Genomic DNA, 15,287 nt, shown 5'->3' on the forward strand with positions numbered 1-15,287 from the left:
CTCACAGACTGGGCAGCTTCACGGCTGGAGTCTGACTCATCGGAGGAGCTTGGGGGCCAGAAGGAGCTGCTGCTTGCAGGGGTGTCTGGGCACAAGAGGTCGTTTCCAGCTTGGTCCCGCAGCGGGAAGGGTGGCCCATAAAACACCAGCAGCTCCACCAGCCGGTCCTCCCTATCTTCCGGAGTGTAGGTCTCCCAGTCCAGGCGGATATCTGGGACGGGGGGGGGGGGGGGGGGGGGGGGGGGTGAGGGCTGAGGTAGGGGCAGACGCATCTTCCCTGGACCCCCTCCCCGCAACCCCTGATGCTACCTCTTCTGCACTCGGGCGGGGCGGGGGGGGGGCGGGCGGGCTTGCCTCCTTCCTAGTGCCACTTCACAAGAAAAGTCCACAGGCTATCCAGCTGGCTCTGCCAGCCCGACCCCCTTGCAGGAGCCCGACCCCCTTGCGGGAGCAGGCCTTCACATCCAAATGCGCCACTCCAGGCATTTGGGGCTCTCCCCACAGCTTCCCCAGGCCCTCCAGCCCCTCTCCCCACCTTCTCCCTTCCATCCCCAGCCAGGCTAGCCCGGGTGCCACCACCTTGCCAGGATCCTCACCCCCTTTACCCCCATCCTTCTGCCCACCTGGCAAAGCCTAACCCTGGAGAACTGAACTGAGCCTCTGGTCCCCACTATCACGCCCTCCCTGCTCCCTGACACCTGCACTGCCTCCCGGGTACCAGGCTGCCAGCCCCCGCTCACCTCCCGGAGCCCCCAAGTCCACACGGCCCTGGCACCCCATCCCGACACGCCCGTGTACCGGCGGGCATCTGTGCCATCCTCCCTCCCCCCCGCCGCCTCGGCCCACCCCCTCTCCGGGGCCAGCCCTGCCCACCCTCCCCTCTCCCACCTGCTTCAACGGCACGTAGGCAAGGCCAGTTCTCCCCGTCTTGGACAAGCTTCCCTCTGCCAGACAACCTTCCCAGGACCACCTCTGCCTGCACAGCACACTTGCAGGACCCCATCCACCGTCGCCCACCGTCCTCTGCTCTCAGCCACTCCCCAGCTCACGTCTGACTCGGCCCGCCCTGCAGGAGACCTGGTGAGCACGCCCAGGTGCCCGAGCTTGTGTTTCTTCAAGTTATTACCGTGGCATCTGCCCCTCACACCCACCAAATCCCTCTCACCAAGGCCACCCAGTGACCTCCATTCTCTGAAATTCAGTAAAGACAGAAATGTGCGCATGGCGATGAGCCCCAAGGCCGGGAAGGGAACCACCAAAAGGAAGGAAGGTAGAAGAGAAATTCCAAACTAAACCAAAGGAAAACAACAAAGTCACAGAGAGCTCAAGAAAGAAAAAGTAAAACGAATCACAAAATAAGGGAGAAATATATAGATTGATTTTTCCTATTAAAAGATAACGCCAGGTTGGGCTTTTAAAAAGCTCAGCTCTCTGTTGTTTATAAAGAAACATCTCAAAGCGATAAAGGGTGAAAACAGGGAAGCACACAGAGGACATTTAGTTCTCAATGCATCTGACGACACAGCAGCGAAGAAGTGAAACTGCTGGAAACACCAAGAGGTTTTCCTTTTTTTTTTTTTAAGATTTTAGTTTTAAGCAATCTCTCCACCCAACGTGGGGCTCGAACTTCCAACCCTGTGATCAAGAGTCGGAGATGCCAGGAGATCTTAATAAAATAAAGCCGATTAAAGCGCAAATTCAATGTCCCTCCCCTAACTGCCCGGACCTAGTGGACACACCGAGCAGGGTCACAGGCTGCCAGTGCCCCCACCTGCTACACATTCCTTACAATTGCCAAGGAGCTTAACGACAGATCTGGCCTGGCCCTGCCCCTCGAGACACTGGCTCAGCCTGTGGGGTGGCCTAGCCTCAAGATGCCTTAATCCCTCCACCTCCAGATTGCCACAGCTCCTCCTGTGGCCCAGACGCTCCCCCTTCTCACACGTTTCCTCGGGCCCAGCTGGCTCATCCTCCCTCCTGGACGTAGCCTGGACGCCCTTCCACGGGGGAGCCTGCCCTGCACCCTATGCGATTCTCCAGCAGTCCCCTCGATGCCCTCAACCTGGGGGCAGCCCACAGTCCCGTCTGCACCCCCATCGGCACGGGAGCCTCTCGGCAGACTCTGCCGTCTGTTCCCTCTGGATCCCCAGCAACTTGTACAGCACCCAGCTGTGGCTCAGTACTGCTGGCTAAAGGGATGAGAAAAGGTGTCCCCTGCCAGTGTCTGTCCTTTTGCAAAGTGAACCTGATGAGAACAGCATCTAAGGCCCCACGCACTGAGGGACCCACGGCTGGGCAAGGGCAAGTCCTGCACTCAAGCATGGAAGCAGCTGTCGCTGACATCCTCCGGGCTGGCTGGTCGCTCCCCTGCTGGGCCCTCCAGGGTCTTCCTCAGTCACCACAGGCCACCCGGATTCCTGGGCCTGGTCACGGGCCATCAGCTTCCCTCGGCCCCATCATCCCTCCCAGCCTTGCCCACCGCATGGCACAGCCAGTAGATAGAGCCCCAGTTTATCTCGTGAGCCTCTTACCACAGGGGCTGGAGTTATTCAAGCGAAGGACCCGGGTGACTGTGTCTCCTCCGGAGACCTGGGTGCCGAACCTGGAGGTAGGAGACGGGGTTCAGCGCAGCCATAACCAGCATGCACCTTGCAGGCAGGGCTGCTTCAGAGAGGAGGCTGGAACTGGGGCTCAGGCCGGGAGGAGGCCCGCAGTGGTTTATCCTGAAGTCACGAAGACCCAGGGCTGGAGTCCTTCCCCGTGCGGTGCCTGGTGAGCTGGGACCTGGGCTGTTGGATGCCCTGGTAGCACCCGCTCCACACCCCCACCCCCCATCTACCGACAGCGCAGATCCCAACTCGTGGGGTGGGGCCCCAGGCCTGGCACTGACCTCAGGCCACACGGACTACTTGCTACTTCTATCCTCCAAAGCCCTCTGCGATGTGCAGACAGCAGCCACGTCCCCGGAGGCCTCTCTCCTCCAGGGCAGCCCTGTCCTGGGGCTTTCTTGCTGGGTGGCACCAAGTGGCCTTGGGCCAGCTGGAGAGCCACGAGTCAGCACGGGGAGCCACGTTGGAGGCCAGGGGGTTTCAAGGGTTAGAGGATGAGGCCGGGGGCGGGGGGGAGGGTCACCTGATGACAGGCTCCTTCTGCAACTGGTCAGTGGTATAGTAAGTGGTCCTCAGGGAGCTGATGGGGCAGCCCACGACCGCCATATGCACCGGGATGACTGTTGGTGGCAGGTCGCCCACCTGAAAGCACACACCAATCCTTTGTCTCTTGTCCCTTGCTGCCATGGCATTCCCTGGCTCCGCATTCCCTCTGTTCACGGCCTTCCCTCCCCAAATAAGACAATGTACGTAGCTCACCCCTCCGTACTAAACTAAGAAATGCTTGTTGGGTCATCCGTTCTCAATTATCCCTGTATCCTCCAGTCCAGAGAACCACACAAGAACCCATGCACAGCAGGTACCCGCGGCACCCTGAACGAGTGAGTGGAGGGCCAGTGGGAGAGTGAGTGAATGCACCAAGGGCTAGGTGACAATATGGCTTTGGGAGGCCGTTACGGCTTCTCCACACTCACTGCCCCTCCAGGCCTCATGTCCTGGCCCAAGCAGGCGGCCCATCAGACTCCTCTGCCCTCCTCCGTGTGGGCCCAGCCTCGTGGGACCCCACAGGAAAAGTTACGGAAGGTACGGAGGTGAATGCCTATCCCAAGCTCAGTGGGCACCGTCTTACAACGTGGAGAGATTTGAGGGGCTGAGGGCCAGGGGTTGAAGGAGACAGAGCTCGGAGGTGAGGCCGGGCCCAGGACATCTGTCCTTACCGTGCAGATGAGGTCGTCCCAGTACTCGCCCCACATGTTTGCATAGCCCGTGATGTCGATGCGCAGCCGCTGGTGGGCCCCCAGCATGCCCTGGGAAATGTGGGGAAAGAAGGCAGCTCCTTTCCCATGAGACAACAGGCTTTCCATAAAATCTGGGTGAGAACCAGGAATGGGGATTCAGGACTCCAGGGTAGGAATGAGGTCCAAACCGTCAGGAGTTAGCGAAACACTGTACCAGAGAAGCCGCTCCACAGGCTCTCCTTGGTCTGGCTAAGCAGACCCTCCTGGGAGCCCAGAATCCAGCAGACGGCCTTCTTTACCTCTTGGGGGTCAGGCCCCAGTGGGAAACCTCCCTTCGGAGCCGCCACCCGTCCCAATCAAAACCAGGCCCTGTGCACAGGCCATCTGCCCTAGCCAGAAGATGGCCTCATTCGAAAGGGGGGCACGGAGGGCTGCTGCCATCTCAGAGGTCTTGCTAGAAAAGACACTGGAATGGGGTCTGTGGCCAGGGTCCTCTCCCTGCGGCAGGCAGCCCACCCCTGAGAAGGCCCCAGGAAACCCTGCTCTGGCCCGCCCCGGGGTTCTTACTCAGCTGCTCTCGCTTGGCCAAGCGTTCTCGAATCCGCGACGTCTTCAGCAGGGCAGGGGGCACGTCGGGGCTTTTACCAGATGGGACACAGAAACAGCATCAGGCCATCAGGCCTGTTCCCCAGAGCCGAGCCACCTCTCTGGGCGACGAGCATCCCACCAGGGGCACGGGGGGAGGAAGGCAGCTCTGCCCGCTCCTCGCAGGGGAGAAGTCAGGTCTGTTCACCTCCCTCTCTGGTCTCGGGGCCTGCCACACCCCTATCGCCCAAAGCACCCCAGCTACCGGCCACCTTCCAGCCCAGGCATTGCCTTCTAAGAAACTCAGGAGGGACCTGTTATCCCTAGGCTCTGTGCCCCGGTGATCCCCGATACAGACCCAGCCCAGGGCCCCCCTCTCTTGCCCGGCCTTCTGCAAAAGGCCCTCTTTCCAGTCTTTCCTGCCGACATCTGTTCAGCATCGAGTGTGCACTAACTTTCCTGGAGTGGGCAAGTGAATGGCTCATAAACCCCTAGTGGCTCCCACCACCCACGGCAGGGGTTTTTACGTTGGGCTCCCCTGACTTAGGAGGTTAAGCGGTGAGGGGTTCGCTGGGGGGGGGGGGTGCAGGACCTGCCAATTTCTGGGCGTCACTACTCCCCCCGGGGGCTGATTTCCAGTTACAGCTTTGCAGAAGGCCTCACTGCCACGTCTCTGCCCGCACAGCTCCCTCCGCTGCCAGTGAACTTCTCCCTTATGCACTGGCCTGCATGCTGCCTGACCTACCGGAAGCCCTCTACCTCGCCACAGCCCCGGCCTCTCCCGGAGGCCCCCCCAGAGTCTGGGAGGTGGGCCGGTGGGAACCCCTCCTCTCCGTGTCTCCGTGTCTAAACACCTTCTCTCTCTCCTCATACCAACCGGCCTGTGGCCACTTAGGCCACACGTGTGCCCAACGGGGCCAACCCACCCGGCCACATCCTCCCTGGGACGTGAATCCCCACACTTACAGGCTGGGTTTCTGATTCGGGCCGTTTGGGGGGCCCCCGAAGTACTCAAACTTGAGGGTGAAGGGCGTCTGTATCGGGGAGCGGTTGGTCAGGATGAGCTGGCGGTTCACGCGGGTCCTCAGAGGCACCGTGGAGCCAAAGTCGAGGCGGAGCTCCTGCAGGTGGTCCGGCCACAGCTCTGTGCTGGAAACGCTGCCCCGTGCCCAGGGCCACCAAGTTACACGCCACCCTTGGCCCTGCCCAGTGAGCCCGCTTGGGCGGAAGCGCGAGAGCCGCCTACGCGCTAGGCTTCGTCCTTGGGCTGCCTCCCCGGTGAGCTGCCACCCCAAGACACGTGCCAACAGGGGCCTCGGCTCCATAAACTCTCCCTGCCCCGGGACGACGGGCCCGTCTCCCAGTTGCTGGGCCTCGTAGCTGCCGACAGCCCCGTCCCCTGCGTCTCCTACCCGCCTGGACGTCGCGCCTCCAAGTGTGTGGGCAAAGACCGCACAGAGGGCAGGGTTTGGGTAGGGAGATCTGTTCCCACAGAGGTCGTGAGGGGCCTCAGTGATACCGTGGCCCTTTCTCGGCTGCAGGAATCAGCCGGGAGTAGGCCGGTGCCACCGTGGCACCACTGCTAGGCTAGTCCTTCGTACGGTCGCTCAGCCCTCGGGCCCCGGCCCCAGCCCCGGGCTCACCTGCCGTCAGAGCCCTCCGCAGAGATGGCAATAGCCACTTGCAGTCCCTGGGGTTTCCCAGAAATGCCCAGGACCACTGGCTCCTTCATGCCCGACACGGTACAAGGGAGGGCCAGATGGCTCAGCTCGTCCTGTAAGAGAGCCCACATCACTACAGGTAAGTCCCAGGGCGGCCTGAGACGGTCCTCCCTCGCACAGGTGGTTGTTGTGGGGCGCTCAGCACAAAATCTTGACCTCTGTCCCGTCCCATCTCTCTGGAAGGGCTCCCCAGTCCCTCCCTCTGGTGAGCCACCGTCACCGGCCTAGCCCGCCATCCCACGCCCTGGGCCCTTCCTCAGGGCTCCTGGCTCAGTCTGCTCCAAATTTCTGACCATGCCCACGCGGACGGGGACCCCCTCAAAGTGGGCCTCTGGAGAAGCCACACGCTCATTCCGATGAAGCTGCTACGACAGAAATCAAGCCCAGCCCGCGTCGGGTCTGCTCTGTGCCTGAGCCCATCTGCCCGTCACCCTGGAGCTCAGATGCAGCTGAGGAAGAAAGTCTACTCTGTCCACGTTTGCCAGGGAGGAAATGAGACGGAGTCTCTTTCCCCACCAGAACTGCAAACAACCAGCAGCCAGCCCCGATGGCCTTCCTGTGGGCCGAGCTGGGGAGCAGCCGTGCCCTTCCTGGGACAAGGTGGCCACCAGCGAGCCTCGGGATCATCCGGGCAAATTAGAAAGCCGGGCCCACCCGCGGCTGCAGAGGAGGGGAGGGGTAAGCTGGAGCCAAAGGCCAGACGTGGCCAGTGGGTTTCGGCACACTCAGGCCTGCTCCGGGCTTCCTGACCTCGTATCCCTAGACGGCAGGCCTAACGGGGACGGGGACCCCAGCCTCATGGGAGGCAGGAATGGGACTTGAGGCAGACCTCCCGCCAGTACAGATACGGTTGCGGGGTGCCTTCCTAGTGCCTCGGGCCCCCTCACCACCGTACTCACCTGGGTGTGAGCAGTGAACTCCAGGCTGAGCTGGCGCTCCTCACTGGGACCCAGCGTGCCACGTCTCGGGGAGACCTTGGCCGTGCAGAAGTCTGCTTGGTGCCCCAGCAGCTGGCAGACACGAGGACAGGCCTGTTGTCACCCGCGGGGTTCCCAGCACGGACCCAGGATCCACGCAGCACTGGAGGCTGGCAGGCTGGGGGCCCGCAGCGGGACCGGGGGGCTGCGTGCTCGCTGGTGGGAGTAATCCGCTGGTCCTTTCCCCTCCCCTTCCCGACCCTGGATGAACCTCACACCTATCAGGAGTTGCTGGGCTGAACAAGCTGCCCCGGGAGACCTAGGGTGATGGTGACCAGAGGGCTGCTGCCTCTGACGGCAGCAACAGACTCTGGGCAACGGACAGGGCCACGGGGGAGAGGAGAGCCTCTCTTCCGGGGAGCAGCTGGGGGGCAACATCCCTCTCTGCATGGGCCTCTGGTGCCGACCGTGCAGGCTCACTCACCTTGCCCCAGCGGAAGCGGGTGGGCAGGAGTGTGCCATTGATGAGTCTAATGGTTGCCTTGGTGGGCACACCCAGGTACAGGTTGCTGACTTCCACGTGGCTGTTTGGCAGGTACACGTAGGGCTCCTGTATGTCGGCGTATACAGGAAGGTAGCTGGAACACAAGGAAGAAAGAAGAAGAAACAAAACCATATTTATTTTCAGATGATACAATGGTCTCTATAGAAAATCCCAAGGAATCCAGATTTAAATTTTTTTTTTAAGTTTCTTTATTTCTGAGAGAGAGAGAATGTGCATGAGTGGGGGAGGAGCAGAGAGAGGGAGACACAGAATTCGAAGCAGGCTCCAGGCTCTGAGCCGTCAGCCCAGAGCCCGACGCGGGGCTCGAACTCGCGAACCGCGAGATCGTGACCTGAGCCGAAGTCGGATGCTCAACCGACTGAGCCATCCAGGCGCCCCAAGATTTAAAAAATTCCTTAAAAAACAACAACGAGGGGCGCCTGGGTGGCTCAGTCGGTTAAGCGGTCGACTTCGGCTCAGGTCATGATCTCACGGTCAGTGAGTTCAAGCCCCGCGTCAGGCTCTGTGCTGACGGCTCGGAGCCTAGAGCCTGTTTCAGATTCTGTGTCTCCCTCTCGCTGACCCTCCCCTGTTCATGTTCTGTCTCTCTCTGTCTCAAAAATAAATAAAACATTAAAAAAAAAAAAAAACCCAACGAGAAAACAATCCCCTGCAACCGATGAGTGAGCCAAGTTACAGGGTACAAACTACAAAAACTAATCACATTTTTATATGCTAACAACGAACAGGTAGATACAGAAATTAAAAATACGATACTACTGACAACTGCTCAGAAAAACTGAAATACTTAGAGGTAAATCTGATAAAACCCATAGAGGATTTGTATGCTGAAAACTACAAAACCAGCTGAGAGAAATCGAAGATTTAATAAACAGAGAGACTCTATTCATGGATTCAAAGACTCAACCAGAGTAAAGATGTCAATTCTCTACAAATTGATCTATAGGTTTAACACAATTCTTACGAAACTCTCAGCAAAGATTTTTGTAAATATAGACAAGCTCATTATAAGATCTATATGGAAAGACAAAGGACACGGAATAACTAAAACAATTTTTAGAAGAATAAATAATAAAGTAAGACATCACTGTGCTGGCTGTTAAGACTTACTATATGGCTACAGTAATCAAGGTAGTGAACTATTGCCAGACGCATATACACACAGACCAGTGGACCGATATAGAAAAATCTAGAAACACACTCACACAAATATGTCTGGCTGAGTTTTGTTTTTGCTTTTGCCTGAGGAATAGAGATAATATGTATTATGCTTTTACCCTTTTATTTTCAGATAACTATAGATTCACATTGCAGCTAAAACAAAAATTACACAAGAATCCCGTATACCCTTCACCCAATTTGCCCAATGGTAACCTCTTGCATAAATACAGTACAGAATGGCAACCAGGAGATCAATATTGATGCAGTCCATGATTTCGGCTCAGGTCACGATCTCAACAGTTTGTGAGATCGAGCCCCAGGGCCAACTTGGGATTTTCTCTCTCTCCCTTTCTCTCTCTGCCCCTCCCCAATGCACACACACACCCTCTCTCTTTAAATAAATGTAAAAAACAAAACAAAACAAAACTATTCACCCGTTGAAGAACTTCTGAGTTGTCCCAACTGATTTTTGACAAGAGGTGTAAAAACAATATAGTATGGGAAGAACAACCTTTCGACAAACGACACTGGGAGAATGAGATATCCACAGGCAAAAATAAAATAAAGCTCTACCTAAACCTCACAACTTATATAAAAATTAACCCAAAACGTATCACAAGCCTAAATGTAAAACGTAAACCTATTAAACTTTTAGAAAACAACAGGAGAAAATCTTTAGGACCCACAATCACAGTTCTTAAAAGAAAAATTTGATAAACCGGACCTCACCAGAATTTTAAAAAATGTTTGCTCCGCAAAAGGCCTTTTTTCCTTCAAAAGACAAAATTGCAGACTGGGAGAAAATATTTGTAAACCAGGTATTGGACAAAAGACTTGTATCTCGAATAGGCAAAGAACTCTTAAAACTCAACAATAAAACAACCCAATTAGAAAATGACATAAAGGGGTGCGTGGGGAGCTCAGTCAGTTAAGTGTCTGACTCTTGATTTCAGCTCAGGTCATGGTCTCAGGGTCGTGGGATGGAGCCCTGTGGCTCTGCACTGAGCGTGGAGCCTGCTTGAAATTCTGTCTGTCCCTCTCCCTCTGCCCCTCTCCCCCACTCATGTGCACTCTCTAATATAAAATGAAATGAAATAAAACAAATGACAAAAATTTCACCAAAGACCTTGGATAAGCAGATAGCAAATAAGTACATGTAATATGTTCAAAATCATTAGCCAGCTGGAAACCATACATGAAAACCACTCCGAGAATGGGGTAATATCCCTATAGACCTATCAGAATGACTCAAATAAAAAACAGCGATGACACCAAATGCTGGGAAGGATATGGTGAAGCTAGATCACTCACATGTCGCTGTGACAACGCAGAATGACAAAGCCACTCTGCAAAGTTTTTTGGCAATTTCCCGCAAAGCTAAACGCCCACTTACCATACACCTGGCAATGTTATTCTTGAACATTTATCCTAGAGAAATGCAAACACATGTCCATACAATGACCCGTACACAAATATTCACAGCAGCTTTATTCACAATAGCTCAAACCTGGAGACAGCCCCGGTGTCCTTTCAAGGGTGCTGCTTAAACCGCACGTTCACGCCATGGAACTCTACTCCGCAGCAAAAAGGAATCGGCTGTTCACACATGCAACCTGGAGAGCTCTCAAGGGAATTATGCTGAGTGGCGGGGGGGGGGGGGGGGGGTGGAGTCCACGTCTAAGGTTACATAGGGAATGATTCAACATTCTTGAAAGAAACGAATTGCAGATATGGAATACAGAATTGGTTTCATAATTCCAAAACCTCTAACAGACTGAGTCTGGTTCTGATGTTTGCTTTGTCTCTTCAGACTGTGGGTTTTTGGGGTTTTTTTTCTTGCCTCTTTTCATGCCTTGTGATTTTTTGCTGGAAGCTGGACATTATGTATTGAGAAATCGGAATTGATGTAAAGAGAGCTTTAACACAAAGTTTTATGTTCATCCGTCTAAGAGCTGGGCCACGTTTACTATTGGCTGTAGCTGTGGGTGGCAGAGGCTTCAGTTCCCTCCAGTGTCCTTGTTTTTTGTCTCCCCTGTTGTCTTTGGGTTTACCTACAAACTCTTTTTTTTTTTTTTAACTCTTTTTAAAAAATGGTTATTTATTTTTGAGAGAGAGAGAGCAAGCGCACCAGCGGGTGAGGGGCAGACAGAGAGGGCGACATAGAATCCAAAGCAGGCTCCGGGCTCTGAGCTGTCTGCATAGAGCCCGATGCGGGGCTGGAACTCACGAGCCGTGAGATCATGACCTGAGCCGAAGTTGGACGCTCCACTGACTGAGGCACCCAGCCGCCCCCTCTACAAATTCTTTCTTAAATAGAGTCTGAAGTCCTGCAATTCTTTTGGCCACAATCTTCTGTTATTATACCGAGGCCTGTTGATGCCGTGGGAAGGTGTAGGGGAAAAGGAAGTGCTCTATAATCCAATGATTGGTCTCTGTCTTGTACTAGTGAGGCTGTGTCCCTGGACTTGACCTTCACAAGTCCTTCTGTTTTTTTCCCCCTTTAGGTGAGATACGAAGACCAGAGAGGGCTGGGGTGGGTAATTTCCCTTCCCCCACGTCAGATGAAGCTCCTGTGAAGTCTTTCCCTTGCTGGGCAGGACTCGTGGAGAACACTCTGGACTTATTTCAAAGTGGTTCTCTGCCCCCCACACCAGGCATATTTCAGAAGCGTTATTTTCCCCTCCCCCTGACCAAACTGGAGAATTTTTCCCCAATGTTCCCCACAAGAACCTGGTGAGTCTCCAGAGTTTTTACCTCTCATGTTACACCACACAACCTCCAGGAATGTTCCTACCCTGACTGGCTTCAGCAGCTTTTGCTTCAGCAAAGTGACCTGCATTCACCCATCTCTTTGGTTCTTGGGGTGGCTGCTCCACGGCCTCAATTCTCTGATGAATCTAAGAAAAGTTACTGTTTCAGGGGCTCAGTCGGTTGAGCGTCCGACATCGGCTCAGATTGTGATCTTGCGGCTTGTGGGTTCGAGCCCCGCGTCAGGCTCTGTGCTGACAGCTCAGAGCCTGGAGCCTGCTTCCGATTCCGTGTCTCCCTCTGTCTCTGCCCCACCCCGTGTCTGTCTTTCCCTCTCTCTCTCTCTCTCTCTCAAAAATATATAAACATTGGGGCACCTGGGTGGCTCAGTTGGTTGGGCGTCCAACTTCAGCTCAAGTCATGATCTCACTGCTCATGGGTTCGAGCCCCGTGTCGGGCTCTGTGCTGACAGCTCAGAGCCTGGAGCCTGCTTCAGATTCTGTGTCTCCCTCTCCCTCTCTGCTCCTCCCCTACTTGAACTCTCTCTCTCTCAAATATAAAAAATAAAACATAAAAAAATTAAAAATATGTATATATGTAAACATTTAAAAAAATTAGAAAAGTTACTGTTTCCGTTTGTTCAGCTTTTTTCTTGTTATGAAAGCAGGAATGATGACTCCTGAGCTCTTTACATGTCTGGACGTCTGAAGGTATTTTGTAGATGTGACCAATGTTCATCATCGGTTGAGTTTAAGTAAAGGAAATTTTCCTAGATGATTTGGACGGGCCTGATTCAATCAGTTGAAAGGCCTCAAAGCAGAACTGAGGTTACTCGGAAAAAGAAGAAATTTAATGTGTGCACAGCGTCTTCAGTTTGTGCCAGAGAGTTCTAGTCTGCCCTTCCTGACGGCCTGTCCTATTGATTTGGGGAGCGCGAAGCCAGCCTGTATAGTCGTGTAAGCCAATTCCTTGTAATAAATACAACTACTCATTCTGTTTCTCTGGTGGAACCCTAACTGGTACAAATACATCAAGGTGAGTACATAGGTAATGTAAATGACAATATATTTTTGCCTGTAACTGTTTTATTCTACCTGGTATATTTATTTTTTATCTTTTTTTTTTTAATGTTTGTTTATTTCTGAGAGAGAGAGAGAGACAGAGACAGAGCGTGAGCAGGGGAGGGGCAGAGAAAAAGGGAGACACAGAATCCGAAGCAGGCTCCGGGCTCTGAGCTGTCACACAGATTATGACCTGAGCCAAAGTCAGACGCTCAACTGACTGAGCTACCCAGGCGTCCCCATTCTATCTGATTTAAAAGACAACTTCATAAGCCAATAACTATAAAACTGAGTTGATGGATCTACGTTGTTTAAAGATATAAGGAAGGAGAGGGAACAGAGCTATATTGCAGCAAAGCTGATTACTATTGAAGTAAATTGGTATTAATCCAAACTAGATTGTTTCCAAATTAAGATATTACCTAAAACACCCAGGGCAGCCAATTAATAAAATGCTTTTTTTTTTTTAAAGTTTATTTATTTATTTTGAGAGAGACAGCACTAGCATGCATAAGCAGGAAAAGGACAGAGAGAGGGAGAGAGAGAATCTCAAGCAGGCTCCGGACTATCAGCACAGAGCCCGACGTGGGAATCGAACTCACAAACCATGAAACCGTGACCTGAGCCAAAATCCAGAGTCAGATGCTTAACCGACTAAGCCTCCCAGGAAAGAAAAGACTTTTTTAAAAAGGTACAAGAAACACAGGAATTAAAATACAGTGCTAGAAAACATCTATCTAACACAGAAAAAGGTAGTAATGAAGAAACACAGGTGAAAAAAAGAAGGCCTACAGGAAACAAATAGCAAAATGGGAGATATAAGTCCTAATCGGTAATTAAATTAAATTAAATGTAAATGGATTAAACAGTCCAATCAGAAGGTAGAAATTGGCAAAATGGAGGTGAAAAGAATGTTCCCACTATATACCGTCTACAAGAAAGATCTCAGATTCGAAGACACAAATAGGTTGAAAGTAAAAGGATGAGAAGAATATATCATGCAAACAGTATTCCAAAGACGGCTGTAACAACTAACTCATGTGAGATGAAGTAAACTTTAAGATAAAAAGGGGGGCGCCTGGGTGGCTCAGTGGGTTAAGCGTCCGACTTTGGTTCAGGTCATGATCTCACGGTTCGTGGGTTCGAGCCTTACATCAGGCTCTGCGCTGACAGCTTGGAGTCTGAAGCCTGCTTTGGATTCTGCGTCCCCTTCTCTCTCTGCTCCTCCCCTGCTCACTCTCTCTCTTTCTCTCTCTCTCAAAAATAAATACACAGTAAAAAAAATTTATAAGATAAAAACTGTTACTAGAGACAAAGATATTTTATAATTATAAAAAGGTCAATCCATCAAAAAGACATTACTGTTACAAACACACATGTATCTAACAACAGAGCCCCAAAATACACAAAGCAAAAAATGACAAAATTGAAGAGAGAGCCTGACAATTAAACAACTATAGCTGGAGAGTTCAAAACCGCATTTTAAGTAATAGAACTAAGCAGAAGATAAACATGGGAACAGAAGACTTAACACTATAAGCCAAGCAGACCTAATAGCCATATATACAACACTACTCAACAGAATACACATTTTTCTAAAGTGCACATGGAACATTCTACAGACTAGACCATAAGGTAGCTCAAAATGAAAGCTTCAATGAATTTAAAAGTACTGGATGGGGCGCTTGGGTGGCTCAGTCGGTTGGGCATCCGACTTCGGTTCAGGTCATGATCTCACGGTTCGTGAGTTCGAACCCCGCATCGGGCTCTGTGCTGACAGCTCAGAGCCCGGAGCCTGCTTCAGATTCTGTGTCCTCCTCTCTCTCCACCCCACCCCTGCTTGCGCTCTGTCTCTGTCTTTCAAAAATGAATAAACATTTAAAAAAATTGAAATTTAAAAGTACTGGAGTCAAAGTGTGTTCTTCAAAAACAAGAGAATCAAATGAAAAATCAACAATAGAAAGAAATCTGAGGAACAAAAATTTGTGTAAATTAAACAACACATTCCTAAATCAGCAATGGATCAAGTAAAAATCATAAGAGAAATTAGAAAACACTTTGTATCAATGAAAATGAGAACATAACCTATCAAAGTTTATGTGATGTAGCTAAAGCTGTGCTTAGAGAGAAATTTATATCTGTAAATGCCAATATTAAAAAAAAAATAAAAGATCTCAAATCAAAAACCCAAGCTTTTACCTTAAGGAACTAGAAACTAGATAAAAGAACAACAAACTAAACACAAAGCAAGCATAAGGAGAGAAATAAAGATTAGAAAGCAGATATGTTGAACAGAAAATAGAAAAAAGAGAGGAAATCAACTAAACCAAAAGCTGGTTCTTTGAAAACATCAACATTAACAAAGCTCTAGCTAGACTGACCAAGAGAAAAAGAGAGAAGACTCGAATGACAGAAATTGGGAATGAAAAAGAGGACATTACTACTGACCATGCATAAATAAAAAAGGATTACAAGGAAACACAATTAACAACTGTATGTGAACAAATTATGTAATTTAGATGAAATGGACAAATTCCTAGAACAACACAAACTACCAAAATGGAGTCAAGAAGAAATACAAAACTTGAACAAACCCATCACAAAAGATTAAGTAATTTTTAAAGTTCTCACAGAGAAAAGCCCACCTCCACACGTCTTCACTGGTTAATTCTACCAAACATT

The 15,287-nt window shown here is 51.6% G+C and overlaps 1 protein-coding gene across 2 annotated transcripts in view; it reads right to left on the reverse strand.

Moving 5' to 3' along the window:
• DLEC1 (DLEC1 cilia and flagella associated protein) overlaps nucleotides 1-15,287 on the reverse strand; it is a 91,437-nt gene that overhangs the window by 4,189 nt on the left and 71,961 nt on the right. The window contains exons 20-28 of one of the 2 annotated variants that reach the window (XM_078432506.2): nucleotides 7,555-7,708; nucleotides 7,053-7,163; nucleotides 6,076-6,206; nucleotides 5,399-5,581; nucleotides 4,415-4,485; nucleotides 3,827-3,978; nucleotides 3,133-3,251; nucleotides 2,532-2,602; nucleotides 6-211 (exon numbers count right to left, since the gene is read on the reverse strand). In XM_078432506.2, the coding sequence (XP_078288632.2) occupies nucleotides 6-211; nucleotides 2,532-2,602; nucleotides 3,133-3,251; nucleotides 3,827-3,978; nucleotides 4,415-4,485; nucleotides 5,399-5,581; nucleotides 6,076-6,206; nucleotides 7,053-7,163; nucleotides 7,555-7,708 (1,198 nt within the window). Of the gene's footprint in view, nucleotides 1-5; nucleotides 212-2,531; nucleotides 2,603-3,132; nucleotides 3,252-3,826; nucleotides 3,979-4,414; nucleotides 4,486-5,398; nucleotides 5,591-6,075; nucleotides 6,207-7,052; nucleotides 7,164-7,554; nucleotides 7,709-15,287 lie in introns of both variants that reach the window. The other variant, XM_078432505.2, reaches the window with a different exon arrangement.

This window comes from Panthera onca, chromosome C2 (assembly GCF_046562875.1).
Source record: "Panthera onca isolate mPanOnc1 chromosome C2, mPanOnc1 haplotype 2, whole genome shotgun sequence".
Taxonomy (NCBI): domain Eukaryota; kingdom Metazoa; phylum Chordata; class Mammalia; order Carnivora; family Felidae; genus Panthera; species Panthera onca.